The sequence below is a fragment of the Carassius gibelio genome, chromosome B2, assembly GCF_023724105.1.
Source record: "Carassius gibelio isolate Cgi1373 ecotype wild population from Czech Republic chromosome B2, carGib1.2-hapl.c, whole genome shotgun sequence".
Taxonomy (NCBI): Eukaryota; Metazoa; Chordata; class Actinopteri; order Cypriniformes; family Cyprinidae; genus Carassius; species Carassius gibelio.
The window spans coordinates 18,777,415-18,792,563 of NC_068397.1; the positions used below are offsets into that span (position 1 = coordinate 18,777,415).

Here is a 15,149-nt window from a genome sequence, read left to right on the forward strand (position 1 = left end):
CCATGCAACGCTGAATTGAGGCAGTAATTAAAGCAAATGTAGCCCCTACCAATTATTGAGCACATGTACAGTAAATAAAGATACTTTCCAGAAGGCTAACAATTCACTTTTATTTTTATTGGTCTTATGAAGTATTCTTATTTGTTAAATGTGAGCCAAAATCATCACAATTAAAATTACCAAATAATTAAACTATTTTAGTCTGTGTGCATTGAATTTATTTAATACACAAGTTTCACAATTTGAGTTAAATTACTGAAATAAATGAACTTTTCCACACCATTCTAATTCACTCAGATGCACCTGTATGTTCAGCTTATTGTCAGCCTCTTACATGTACAGTATGGATGAAAGGATGGATAGATAGATAGATAGATAGATAGATAGATAGATAGATAGATAGATAGATAGATAGATAGAAACATTCTAAACAAGAGCAGTCAAACATATCCGAGTAACTTATAGCAAAGCTCTGATAACACTTCGTTGACAATTATGTTGAGCAAATTTCATAATAAATTTTGTTGTGACAAAATGGGCTGCCAAAGGACCTTGAGATTTATGGATCTGGCATAGACTTTTATTGTTTCTAAATTCTCCCTCCAACAGTCAGACCAGTTTAGTTCACAAATAAGTCTAAAATTACACAGCTTACCTTGGCCATAACTTGTGCCACATCATTGTAACTAGTAAAGAAAACAACGGTAATGTTGTCACAACAAAATAGCTGAACATTCTCATGATCAGATGGGCCACGTTTGTCCCTGCTGGATTTATTACAGCTTTAGTGGTGGTAATGATTGGACACTTTGTTCTTATAACTAAAAATAAATCCTGAAAATGTATCATTTTTCGGCAGCATCAAAGTCATTTACAGGCTACAGAACTGCCAAGACCCACGTGCACCGTCTGAACACATTTTAGCAGTATGTTGCCCTGCAGATTGCAGTATAGACTGAAAACTCAGATGATGTCAGACACTGACTTGCTGAAAGATGAATGAACTTGTGCCATGCAGAAGGTGACAAAGAACGTCATCAGTCCTCAGAATAGAAACACTGATCCATGTGGACAGTACTTTACAACAGTGCTAAAACAATGTATGCAGAAGTACACATCCTACCGCTGGTAAGTTAATTAAGTTAAACAAAACTTAGTTAATAGACTTGGGTGATACTTGTCTTTAATATATATATATATATATATATATATATATATATATATATATATATATATATATATATATATATATATATATATGGGAAAAAATTTATGTGAATAGTCACCCCTGTTGTCTATCCATCACCTACTACGCTCTCAATACTCGAATGCAGTGTCCTTGTTGAAAGACTAAATTATTGAATCTAGAGTTCGGTAATAATTCAGTCAAGATTCAGTATGATATTCATCATATGGAATATATAGAGAGAAAAAAAATCAAGACAGCTATAATAGACTATTAATATGTGAATCTACAACATTACATTTCTTAATGCGAGTGACATGAGTTGTATTGCTTCAGTTATTTTATTGCTAAAAACAAAAAAACATGCTTTCTGGCAAGTTTTTTTCCCCCAGGGTTGTTTATTGGTTTTCAGCACCAGAAAAAATTAAAATAACATTAACAAAAATGCACTTGTACCACATAAACAACCAAATAAACTAAATAAAATTAGTTTAAAAAAATACAAATACAAAAAATACAAATAATAATAATAAAAACAAACAAATACAAAAAATAAAATAAAACCCCTATTAAAAAAAAAAAAAAAAAAAAGGAACCCAGCAGAACATTTTACCATAACACACCACAAGATGTCAGTGTGTGCTTGTCAATTCCCATTGTGCGTGGACTAGCTACACTTTAAATGTCTTCTACAGTACAAGTACATCTATTTTATGAAGTATGAAAATATATAATTGCAGATTTCCTCTCTTATGCCTCCTTTTGTACGCAGCCATTGGTTCTAAATACACATTCGGTTTATTGCATTTCCGAATGACTATTCCTATCACTTTGAAAAATTATATGACGTGAAATAGGCCTCTCACTGGTTCTATTTGGGCAAACATGGTTATGATGTCAGTGTCCTTTTCCCTAAACAGCAGCTGTGTTTAAATAAATATGCAGAGACAGAACCACTCCTAAAACAGAGCACAGATTCTTATACGTAAACTGCTAGGTTAAGCAACAGAGAATAAATTATATTAAGAACAAGAAAAAAAAATCATGTCTATTTTAGGAAAAGAATATAAGTCATATCTCTATTTTGTTCTAGCTAACTGGAGTTTGTGTGTGAGTGTGTGTGTGGTAACAGCAGAACAGTTGAATGATTCCTTGCGTCATAAACCAAACATGATAATTTATAATCACTTGCAAAATGGCACTGGCTTACATGATTGTTCACATCAGGAGCAAATTCGGTTGCATCATGGTTACCCAATAGTTGGCAGCACTGTTATCCAATACAATATTTTTCTTATAGCCATGGCCACCTGACAAAATAAAGCACACCAGCTGGTCATTTAAGACCAGTTTTGTGCCACTCTAGGCAGAAGTTCATGGTGGTTCTCACAAAGGCTGGGCCCTCAGTATTTGTTTGGGGGCATTGCAGAGAGCTCAGGCTTCAAACGGGAGGGAAACGGAACAGCAAGCCAACAATAATACTTGCTAAGCACTTAGATGGAACAAAGACAAAACCAGGGCTGCCAGTATTTCCCAGAGGCCATTGCAAAGCCAAACTTTATTCCTATAGATAAAGCCATCAGTGCACTCTCTATCAAAACAAGTCTTTGTGGGAGACATGAGCATGCATACCTTTGTGCCTAAAGAAATATTTCTGCAGAAAATGCATTTAAAATGTGTCCACTGCATAATAGACAAATTAAGAAATATGAAATAGTCTTATCAAGACATACCAAGACAATTTTACATGCCGTATTGCAGTGGATTTTCCCCAGCAACCCACCGAAGCTCATATGTAAGCCCTCATCAAGGACAAGACGTCAAGTCAGGTGCTCAAATATCTCAGAAAAACAGTGCAAGTGCTTAGCTGGTTTTCTCTCCCTGCAAAAACAATGTAATTGATACTGTACAGCTGGCATGGACTTTGTTGTGTGTGAAAGTAAGATTTACTGTGCAAGTGAGCAAGAACATACATGTACTGTATGAATATATACTCTATATATCTCTATTTCTCTGTTAAGTTGGTCAGTATCCATTTGGCCAAATTATTCATCATGTGCATGAAAAGTACAACAGAACAGCACAATGCTGCCATAATTATGCACAACACAGAGACAGAATGAAATCTGGTTGGGAAGTTTAGTCGTAAATTGCATTGGATATGTTGCTCCTTATCACACCCCTTGTGTCAGCTTGAAAAACATGGTTGCATGACATCATCTCTTTTTCGAAACTATGATTTCAACCAGTACAACATGAGCTCTTGCCATTATGTCAGCTGTTATTGTTAAAACAAGACTTTTTTAAAAGCAAAGTTTGACTGTTAGTTACCCTCTTCCTTCACTGATGCTGGGAAGCATGAGAATGAAATTTTATTGCTCATTTATTAAATGCATTTTAGTCAGGGTTTCATTTGATAGCTTTTGCATGTCATCATATTGTGTCATTCCTATAAACAGTTGTAGTGGTGGTTGATGATATCGCCAAGGAATAATATTCTGCATTAATAGTTTGAATATTTATAAATCCCGTCTGTTAGTTCTATTTTTGTAGTGTAATTCTATATATGGTCCTGAAAGCTGGTTTCTTTTCTGGCATACGTGTGAATTGAGGAAGAAGAAAAAATGTTGGAATGCAGAAAGAATTGTTACGTACACATATCGAAAGGCTCTGGAGACAGATTCAGACATTCACATTTATACATTTGGCTTTAATCCAAAATGATTCAATGCTTTTAATGTATGCATGTTTTCTACTGGAGCAATGCTAAATACATATGGTGTTGTAATGAATCTAAGATTTGAAACAAGTGTCCATATGTTCCTCCTTCACTGAAAATGCCGGCCAATGCCACTTCCTATCTAAACCAGACACTGACCAGCCCAGTGCACCATCACTTTAATCACTGCAAAAAATACAGCTCCTGTTCCATTCGGTCTAGACCACAGTAAAATTCCCTTTGATGCAACATGACATTTTACAACATTCTACATTAGTTTGTGCGTTATTCCACACTGCACACTATAATTCACATTTATTTAAAGTGCTTTGGTTTCCCTTGTGCTGTGATCTGGCCAGAACAGCACCAAATGTGATCCAATTTTCCTTCGTTTTCAGCATAAGGTTTAGGGTGGGATTGTCCATGTTCTGAATGTCTTTTTAATGTATATTAGTGAATTTGTTATATATATTCTTATATATATATATATTTGAATTTCATGATTTTTAGCACGTTTGCTGGGTTTTGATGTTCTTTTTGACATGCTGGTAATAGTCCGATTTGCATTTAATACAGACTTTGATTCAATTTTTCAGTTTCTTCTGACATACTGTATGCAAGCAATATTGCATAAATGTCACAATATCACACAAGTGTCCCAATTTAGCGGCTGAATCTTCAAAAGGATGGAAGCTTCAAAGCCACACCCTTTCAGAAGCTGTGAAGGCCAAATCAAGCATTGTTAAAGTAAATGGGACATTCGCCCATGGATGATGGCTCTTGACAGCTGCTGTTTTCAAGTGGCAGTAATGTTTGTTCATCATGGCATTTTAAAGACTTCATGAAGAATGTAATAGGTCCTCCTCAGGACCTTTACTGTTTTGTTGTTGTTTGTTTGTTTGCATGTATGAATACTGTGAATTTAGACATAGTGTTTTTTATTGAATCACTTCAATAAATAATTAAATGTCTCACTCATATGATGGCCACTTCACATTCAGTTTTTAAAAGAAAGTAGCACAGATGCTGTTTCTCCATTGGTCAATATATCTGTGTTAAACAAATTATACTCTGGGCCATACAGGGAATGTCCTGTAGATAAATCTAATCTGTGAAATCCTTTTCCGCACTGTTAGACCTCCATTATCTATATCTTGCCAAAAACACAAGATTGCCAAGCCACAAAATAACCATTTATTGCTATAAAAACCACATTATATTTAAGATTTCTTCATTTGATTATAGATTCCCACACGTGGTTTAAATTATTTATTTTGTGCAGCTTGTGTGAAACTCAACTTCTAAATCATTTGCCATTAAAATCCTGATGAGAAAATCACTGCACTGCATCATGGTGGTCACAAAATGAGAGCTGATATTAAGGTCCACCACTGATATCAGTTTCAACTGTAAGAAGGTAAATCAAGGATTACATGTGGACTCAATATGAAACAGACAGTTCATTTGGCTGAGCCAACTACACTGAATCATGACTCTTTTAAAGGAAATATATTAGTGTTAATGAAATTCGGCATAGAGACACCAGAGGATGTATGTTGGTAATCTCCCAACAGTGCTTCATGAGCTTTAAACCCTAGTTATAGACATTAATGTGCTTCATTTGAAATACAGTTGTTTTTATTACAGTGCTCATAAACCTCACACATTAATAAATAGACAAAAAAGTGTATATTAGATTACAATGATGATAAGATCTTCCTATAAACAGTCTAGCACTTTAAGTGAGTGCATTAGAGGTTTGTTCTCTTTGTGTTCAAGAGTGTCTTCGTTCACGTTTTTTCATATACAAGCTGTAGTCCAGTTCTTTTATGGAGCACTGAGAGGGTTGTTGTGCTTGCAGTTTCCTTCAGGGGAGAATGGCTGTTTTCCCCTCCCTACTCTGACATAATCTTATACGTCAATAACATGAAAGCAAGTTATCAATTGTTACTAGAATTTGACTTGTATCTTAACTGTTGGGCTAGTTTCTCTGTCATCTTTGAGTCTAATCTGAGCCCAATTGGTCGTAAGTAAACAATGAGGCAAGAAATGATGTCAGAGATGTTTTGAAATTCTCCAACAGAAGACTATTCCGAGAATATGGATATGTATTTGATTAAGATATCAGATACACAAGACTGCTTGCCATGGCCGACACACTCTTTGAGTGCATGCTGACAAATCCTTTTTTTTTTGTTAAATGTTTTTCATTACAAGCTGTCAGGACTGTCATAGTTTGTTTTCCAAACCTTTTATATTACATGTATTGCAGTGACAGATCCCCTGGACAGACAGTTTAGGATTTGAGTGCAAGAACCCATTGCACCGTTACATATTGAATGAAATAATCTTGTTTTAGGCCAATAATAGCATGCGTTGTACCATATTGATGCATTGGTTTTGGCTGCAAATCCATTTAACAAATTATTAATGATGTATAGACTTAAAAAACAGATTACATTTTTTTTTAATTAATGCATTTTAATATGAAAGAAAATGTTCAGCTGAACTCATGTTAAAGATGACTTAATATTGTATTTTTGCTAAACACGTTCTTTTTTCAACAAAATTGGTTTGAGATCATACAACTGTTGGTGGACTCCGACAATGTTTTGGCACATCAACTACAGAAATGTTGCATTATTTCACAAATCATTTATAACATTAACAAACGGCCACCCTATCTTATGCAACAAAGCTCTCTTAAGAATAAATGTATTTTGGCTGATCTTTGATTTTTGTCAAGGAACACATTACCCTGTCGTAGTTATATTACAGTAAGATTTATTTCTTAGCCAATTAACTGACTAATGCCCCAGATATGTGTGTGCCAAACTTCTATTCTTATTACATTTATCCCACAAGTTATTCAATTAAGTAACAGATGTTTTTTTTTACAGAGAAATATGTACTCCATTTTATGATGCAAATAGATTTTTGTTTGGGTCATCAAGATATTTAATAGAATAGTTTTGATTGTGTGAATGACCATATAGGACATGGAAAATAATGAAAATTAAATATATAGGTCCAATGCATAAGCACATAGCAAGAGACTTTGAATTGCTGGAGAACTTGAAGAATACTAGTCATAAAACCAGGTTTATGAAAATAATGTTTTAAGGAATACAAACAGTAGTTATTTAAAGAAGTAAATTGACTTGAGTGAACTGGTCCTCTGATTACAGGTTTGTCAGTTGGACGTTTCACTGGGATGGTATTACCTCCTAAACAGGGCACAGGGTAATAAAGTCGTTATTCTTTGACTATGAGCTTCCAGTTTACAAGAACATCATTGGGTGGAGCACACAAATGCTCAGCAAGGTTATGGATGGTTTGGCAGTAGACCTTCTTTTTTTTTTTTCTACTACTCTTCAGTAATAGTTTAACAGTACATGTCCACTAAATATGAATATGCATTGTAAAATTATCAAATATTAAATCATAAGGTAATAATGGATTTAATCAGCATAATACTAGGCCAACATACATAAAATATGCAAAAAGCTTGCATTTTTGTATTATTTTACTACTGGTGAACCGCAGTCTGTGTGAAATGTATACTTAAACTCAAACACAGCCCAAATTATTCATCCAATACAAATCAAATACTGTGCACGGGTGAAAGGAAATTCATACCATTCCAGATATTCATTCACCTTAGTCATCTGGGCCTGTATTCACAAAACGTCTTAAGGCTAAAATTAGCTCATAACTCTCTGATTTAGGAGAAAGTTTTACAAAATAATGGGCGTCTCAGTCCTAAATTAAGGACTCTTACATTTTTGTTTTAAGAGTATTTTACAATGCATTTTAGTGCTAAAATTAGCTCCTAAATCTGTGAAACGTTAGGAGTCGTGAAGAGGACTCCTAAGTCCCTAAAACCAAATCTAAACTGTCCTAAATTGGCTGTTCCCAGCAATCTACCTCAGAATATAAACATTTTAGAAACATCTGATAATAATGAGCATTTAAAAAGGTATCTGTTTTGTTTTGGAGGTTATGCAACTCCAAATTCTTATTGTAATAAATAGGCTAGCTGTTCTCACACCCAGTTTGGTTTTCTTTTTATGTTTGCATATCTTACTATCAGCCATGATTATTCTACTCTGATAATTAAAAGGCTGTTTAAATGCATATTAGCAAAATGTTATTAGTCGCTAGTCGCAGATCCACATGAAGTTGCGAAATCATACAGTCTGTGATGGACAAACGGTGGGTCTTTGTGGTAATATTACATCGGGCAGGACATCCTTATGCTCAACTAACCTTCATCGACCACAAATATGGCTTTTTATCTGAAATATGTATGTAGTTGCAATTTTAAAGCAACACTTTAAAAAAAAAAGTGTGCAGTTCACTTGTTTGTGTGGACCATGGAAGCCGAACAGTAGCTCACTGCAGGGCAGATGGAGGCGCCGCTGCGCTCACTTGCTCTTAAAATTCTTTGTCATTTTTGGTCATACAGATAAGAGTAATAATACATCTTTTGTATCTTTATAGATTCTATGTTTGTTTGTGTGCACTTAGAACAACAACGAAAAGTTGCATTGTAAAATAATGAAATAAAATAATGAAAGCATCTCGAAACTCTTGCCTTATTACAGACATGAAAAATATACCTATAAAGAGTGAAACTTTTAAATGAACCAATTCAAATAGAAAACAAATATTCTTAGATTAGGCTATTTAATCTATTAGGCTATGTAATATGTTATGTAATCCGCATGAAACATGCATTTAGGGCGTATACTGCGGATATGATGAGTCAGTGTTGCCGACTTTATCTCTTAAACTGAAAACAGAAAGCACTAGTGTAACAATAAATTATTAGAACGTTAATGCAATGTACTTGCTGTTTTTTACTTACACATTCATAATTATTATTTGCCAATGCACTGTGGCAAGCCTTTTTTTTGCCTGTGCTTGAGCGCTTAGACTCTGAAGCCAGTTAAAGGATCATTATTATGATTTAGATGGTTTATTAATAAAAGTGCAACTAATAGTCAAAGAATGCTTAAAATTAACGACTACCAGTCGACCGGAAAAAACTTTAGTCAAGGGCAGCCCTATTGCATATTGACTAATTGTTTACAAGAAGCATAGCCTACATACGAGGCTGACAGTTAGCTGAATATATAGCCTAGCCTACTTGTTTAATAGTGACACAGCCTGCATTTTAAAATCTTTATTTGAATGAGGCAATTAACATTTTTATTTTAAAATGTTTATTTGAATATGGCAGCATAATATTGCAATCAACAATATTTCTATGAAAACGTCTCTGACAGAGACTCTCAGCCAATAACTGTGTGCATAGTTAGTAAGCATGCTGACATCATCAATAGCAATGAGGTAAACCCCGCCCTTGCACTTAGCTTAAGACTTCTGTCCATTCCTTTAGTAAAAGATGTCTCCGCAGAGTTGTGAATAGGTTTTAAGAGAAAACTCAGCTAAAAACTTTTACTGCTATTTAGGAGATCTCCTAGTGGTAAGAAAAAATGTTTCGTGAATACGGGCCCTGGCTTCTTGCATGCTGTTTATCATTTCTTACTTTTGCACAGATGATGCCATTTTCAGTTACTTGTATTTTTCTAAAGTTTCTTTATACACTTTTTGTTGTATACACAGTTTTAGTTTGTTGATACTGAGACGTTGCTTTAGTGCCTTTCTGCAAAACTGAAAAATAAGTTTTGTCCATTTTATTAAGGCTAATTGAGGGTATTAAATAGAAACCTCATCCTGGGCCTTGTTATGCATTGCAAACAGAGAATACATCATGCTAAGTCCCTAGAAAGGCTTGCCTTTAAATGCCTATTACACAATATCTTTATTATACTCTTAAAAATAAAGGTGTTTAAAAAGTTTCTTCGCCACTGAAGAACCATGTTTGATTCCACAAAGAACCATCTCTTTCTTACCTTCTATAATCTAAAGAACCTTCTTTCGGCACAAATAACCTTTTGTGAAAAAGAAAGATTCTTCAAATGTTAAAGGTTCTTTATGGAACCATTTAGACAAAAAGGTTCTATGGCATCATGAAGCACTTTTATTTTTAAGAGTGAAGGCCCAGTGGCGAGAAGACCCACTGATAAAATGCCAGATATTTCCTTTATTTTACCCAAAAGCTAAACTTCTAACTTAGGGCTAATTACTGCTTGGACACAGTAAACATCTCCCTTTTGGACCGAAGAAAGCATAAGCAGTAACACTCAGTTCCAAGAAAACCTACAAATTCACAGTTCAGCGGAAGAAGGGAGGAGAGTAGAAGGGGGAGTGTGGTCATATGTGCGTCACGTTGCTCTCAGTCAGCTTCCACCTGCCAAGGAAAACGATATGCCTCTGAAGGGCTTCTTAACTCGGCTTTACACACATGCTGGCAAATGGGCTCTCTGGATTTAAACACTGAACAAGTGTATCTGTATAATGAATAAGAAAAGAAAAAAACATATATAATACTAAAACCATATTTCACTGATTTTCCACACCTAAGCTGTTAAATACACTGAGAAAAGTTAGCTATGTCCATTAAAATAACGTATTCTCCACAAAGAAAAGCTATGCTTTATGTCATTTATGACTTTTTATATAGGTTACATTGTAGGCTCTATATCTATCTATCTATCTATCTATCTATCTATCTATCTATCTATCTATCTATCTATCTATCTATCTATATATAAATATAGACATAGACATGAATTGGAGCTAGACTTTCACTAGTAGCCTAAGAGTGTAAGATAGTGCGCTGGCCTCATGCTGGCTGGAAACGTGCCCTGTTCAGGTAACCGGCGGGTAGCAGAGCACCTTGCGTTTGCCTCTTGGATCCCAGCAGCACAGTATAAAAGCCAGATGCAGCAGTGGACAGGATGAGAGATCTCCATCAGGATAACTGAGACTCACAGAGCTGCTGCTTCACCGCACACTCAAAAACAGATACGAACACTTCAACGGTACGATCTTGATGCAGAAAACTTATATAAACCTTTATAAACTTTTTTATATACTTTATATGTCATTTCAATATTTAAAATATGTTTTTCGATATTTTGTCTTAATAATATATATATTTTGAGACGTAAATGTTCATGGGTATTATTTTATTTGCAGATAATCAGTGATTATTAATCCAAAAAGGGATGAAGAGCATCAGCTTTTTTACCGACATGCTGCTTCTACTCATAGCCAGTGACTCGAGCGCTTGGATTATCAGAAATGGGACTGAAACGCTCACCGGAACTAATATCACTATCAATAAATCGGAAATGGGGACTGACGGATTAGCATCCATGCCCAAATCGAGGCGAAAACGGTACATTTCGCAAGGTGACATGATAGCTATTCTGGACTATCACAACAAGGTGCGAGCGAATGTTTTCCCACCTGCAGCCAACATGGAGTATATGGTAAGGAACCAACTCATCCCTCTCAACTTTCCATCTTTCCAAAGAAACAATATGCAGCATTTTACCTCTCAATAGCAAAACTATAAAAAGTGTATTATATTGACTTGCGGTGCTGCATCTATATCATTCGACAGCTCCTCCTGCTGGATACAATAAAATGTTATAAAAGCCTATTATAATAGCCTCAAGCCATTTAATCCCAAAGATAAATTTACTTTTTAGCTTTAAAGGTATTAAAAAAAGACTTTTTAATTTATTGTACATAGAATTTTATAATCACACTGTCTAGATTTAATGTAAACATTTATAACAAATGAGTTTGTGTGTGTGCATGATTAAATGCCGTCTTATATGAAACACATAGGTATATTAAAAATTGTAAAAATAATATTGCATTTTTACCCCACACAATTAACTGTTGTTATATTGTTTTAGGTATGGGATGAAGGCCTGGCCAGGTCAGCAGAGGCTTGGGCAGCCATGTGTATCTGGGAACATGGACCTTCTTATCTTCTTCGATATCTGGGTCAAAACCTCTCAGTCCGAACTGGCAAGTAAGTCTTGCAGGTGAACAGTTGTTTGCTATTGATAGAACTAACTCTCAGATCTTTATTATTCTTAGAATAAAGAAGTATTGTGTTCATTTAATGGCTTGAAATGTCGCTTTGGCAGCATTATCCATGCAATTAAGGACTCAAGGCAATGGGCCAGACCAGAACCATGTTTTGGATGCTGTCCAGTAGATAATGCTTTTTGTTTTTTCTCTGTCATTTTCTAAATTGCACCCAAATTGTTTCTGCTCCTGCCAGTTACCGCTCCATTCTTCAGCTGGTTAAACCTTGGTATGATGAGGTCAGAGATTATGTGTTTCCATACCCACATGACTGCAGTCCTCGCTGTCCGATGCGCTGTTATGGAGCCATGTGCACACATTACACACAAGTGAGTTTGGTAACAAGTCATAATTCAGATTAAGCATACAGTAAAATATGAGACGCTCTGTGAATTTTACAGATGGTGTGGGCATCATCAAACAGAGTTGGATGTGCCATCCAAACCTGTTACAACATGGTTGTGTGGGGCGCAGTGTGGAGGGAGGCTACTTACCTGGTCTGCAATTATTCTCCAAAGTTAGTCATGTTTTTATCTTTTAATGCAACTCTAGCCAGATATTAAAGACAGAGTGTACCCTTCTCAGTCTGATAATGCCAGCGCATGACTAAGGTGTTATGCATGCTCATCATTATGGTATATTTTTAAAACTGCCCTATTTTTCAGGGGCAACTGGATTGGTGAGGCACCTTACAGAGTCGGTGTGCCATGCTCAGCCTGTCCTCCAAGCTACGGAGGTTCATGCAGCAACAACATGTGCTTTCCTGCCATCAACTCAAACTTCATGTACTGGTTTAAATAAGATGTCTGTCATAAGGAATAGTAAAAAAAAAAAAAAAAACACAGCCATCCAAGATTTAGATGCGTCTGTTTCTTTCCCAGAATAGATTTGGAGAAATTTAGCATTACATCATTTGCTTACCAATGGATCCTCTGTAGCGAATGGGTGCTGTCAAAATGAGAGTGCAAACAGCTGATAAAAACATCATAATCCACTAGTACTCCCCATGAATCCGCTGGATCAAAAACATCTTGTGACATGAAAACCTGCGTGTTTGTAATAAACAAATTAATCATTATGATTTTTAAAAAGACTTGCTTCTGGTTAAAATAGAAGTCCTCTATCCAAAATATTGCATCTTCCAGTGAAGCATCAGTATCTGAGTCAGTATCAGAAAAGAAATACGCACTGATCAAGCATTGTTAGTCTAGAGCAGTTCTAAACAAATATGTCGGTGGATTTTGAATGAGAGGACAACAGGGGAATCACTTTTTCACTTAAGGAAGCATTATTATGGACTATGGGTATTTTTGTTTTTGCTAGAAACCACATTTTAAAGTTAAAAGCCTTAATAATGGACTTGTTTCTAACAAACATGCAGCTTTTTACTTTCCAAGATGTTAAATGATGAACTTGAGTCATGTTCATTACTCGTGGATTATTGTGATGTTTATGACAGCTATTTGGACTTTTATTCTGATGGCACCCATTCACAGCACAGGATCCATTGGTGAGCAAGTGATGTAATCTGTTTAGATCAAGAAACAAACAAATCTACATCTCAGATCTTTTAAATCTATATTGATTTTGTACAGCAGATATTTGCCTTTTTGTATGTGATACTGTCGATTCCAGAAATGGTGCTAATGTTAATACAATCTTAACATGACTGTTTTAGAATCAGCCATCATATTGATGCTCATCAATAGATTAGTTCATTGCTCTATACTTTTATACACATGTATTTCTTTATTTTGTAAAAAGTCGGTTTCATTACGGCTTTTCCAAGGTACTTAGACATAAAACATTCAAGCTATTTTTTATTTTTTATTTTTTTTTTATTTAATTTAATTTTTAAAGCTGTCCGTGCATTTTCAGGACCAAAACCCACTTTTGTATTTATAATGTTAAATGTATTTTCAACATTTTTATTTGGTCATGTAAAGGTTTCATATGTGTTTCCTTTTTTTTTTATGTTGGTGTGTACATGCTGCTTTTACTTAAATTGGCAGTCCGTGATAAATGATCATGAAATGGTGCTCTTCTATGACAAGGATTGTTACTCTGAATTTGAATTGCTTTATACAGTACATAATGTTTACTGAACAGTAACATTGCTATGGTTACGCTTATATGACCTCAGATTGTGACCTCTCCCCAACTCCACATCCTCATTTTGTAGTTCTCTGGAAGATAGAAGGTGCATCTAAGCTATCAAATGATTGTATAATCTCATATAAATTTGTATTAAACATTTGTTTGTGCCAGAATATTGTAGCAAACTGTTATTTTAATTGGTGGCTCACTGAGAGTTATTAACTGACATTAGTTCTTCATTCCAAACTTATAGTAGCAGTATTGTTGCCTTTTTTCTTTTAAAAAAGGAATCATTAGATCACATGATCTTAAATCTCCCTACACACAGGATAGCACATATTGCACTGAGATGATTTATTTCAGCCCAATATGCAGTTTTTGTGCTGAAAATATACTATTAAAGAAGTCTTTATTACTTGTGAGTGTGCTTTTTGGGCTACAGTTTACATGAGGTTGACACTGCATTTAAAGTATTGCTTTTGCAAATATACACTGACATTTCTTCTAATTCAAGAGATGTATTGAGTTCATTTGTAAACACATTTCTAAGATGTTCCTGGCACATGTTGCTCATTGTCTTTCAGAGCCTGCTGCACTTCATGGCCTTTATTGATTTTGTAAATGTTTGTCTATGAAAATGGTTCCAGTATTCCTGGACAGTTTTGCAGCATTGCTTTGCTGATCCACTTTCTATATTTTCTTTTGTATTATTTATTTTTTATTTACCTCTTGTGTAGTTGAATTTATGCCTTTCTGTTCTGTTTATGATGAAAAATTCAGGCCTCAAATTTTGAGTCACCTGAAAATATTCCTGATCACTGGGCAAGACTGATCTGGTGAAAACATTCTCAGCATTTCTGCATATTGATTAAGCTGAAATATGAGAAATAGTGAGCCAAAAGTTTGCACAGGGGAAAAAACCAAACCCATATATATTTATTTCTTACATTTAGCAGACATCAATATTGTTAATGGATATAAGCAGAAAGAACCCGAAAGACTTTCCCCCTCACCACCACCAAATAACAAACATAACAACCCAGCTCCCTCAGCAGAATGTAGGTCAGAACCACTGCATACATTAACTGGGCCTGCTGAAGGCCTTCATGGCCAACAGATACAATGAAA

The 15,149-nt window shown here is 35.1% G+C and overlaps 1 protein-coding gene across 1 annotated transcript; it reads left to right on the forward strand.

Moving 5' to 3' along the window:
• Window positions 1–10,710: 10,710 nt before the first annotated feature.
• Window positions 10,711–14,417, forward strand: LOC127950762 (peptidase inhibitor 15-like). Its single transcript, XM_052548020.1, has 6 exons — window positions 10,711–10,858; window positions 11,016–11,311; window positions 11,747–11,865; window positions 12,121–12,253; window positions 12,326–12,441; window positions 12,590–14,417. Exons 2-6 carry the CDS (start codon window positions 11,045–11,047, stop codon window positions 12,723–12,725), a joined length of 771 nt encoding a protein of 256 aa, XP_052403980.1. The 5' UTR covers window positions 10,711–10,858; window positions 11,016–11,044; the 3' UTR covers window positions 12,726–14,417.
• The last annotated feature ends 732 nt before the right edge of the window (window positions 14,418–15,149 follow it).

Coding starts and splice junctions, on each gene's coding strand:
- LOC127950762 (XM_052548020.1), top strand. CDS start 11,045: ATGAAGAGCATCAGCTTTTTTACCGACATGCTGCTTCTACTCATAGCC. Junction 11,866..12,120: donor CTCTCAGTCCGAACTGGCAA/GTAAGTCTTGCA, acceptor TGCTCCTGCCAG/TTACCGCTCCATTCTTCAGC. Junction 12,442..12,589: donor GTCTGCAATTATTCTCCAAA/GTTAGTCATGTT, acceptor CCTATTTTTCAG/GGGCAACTGGATTGGTGAGG.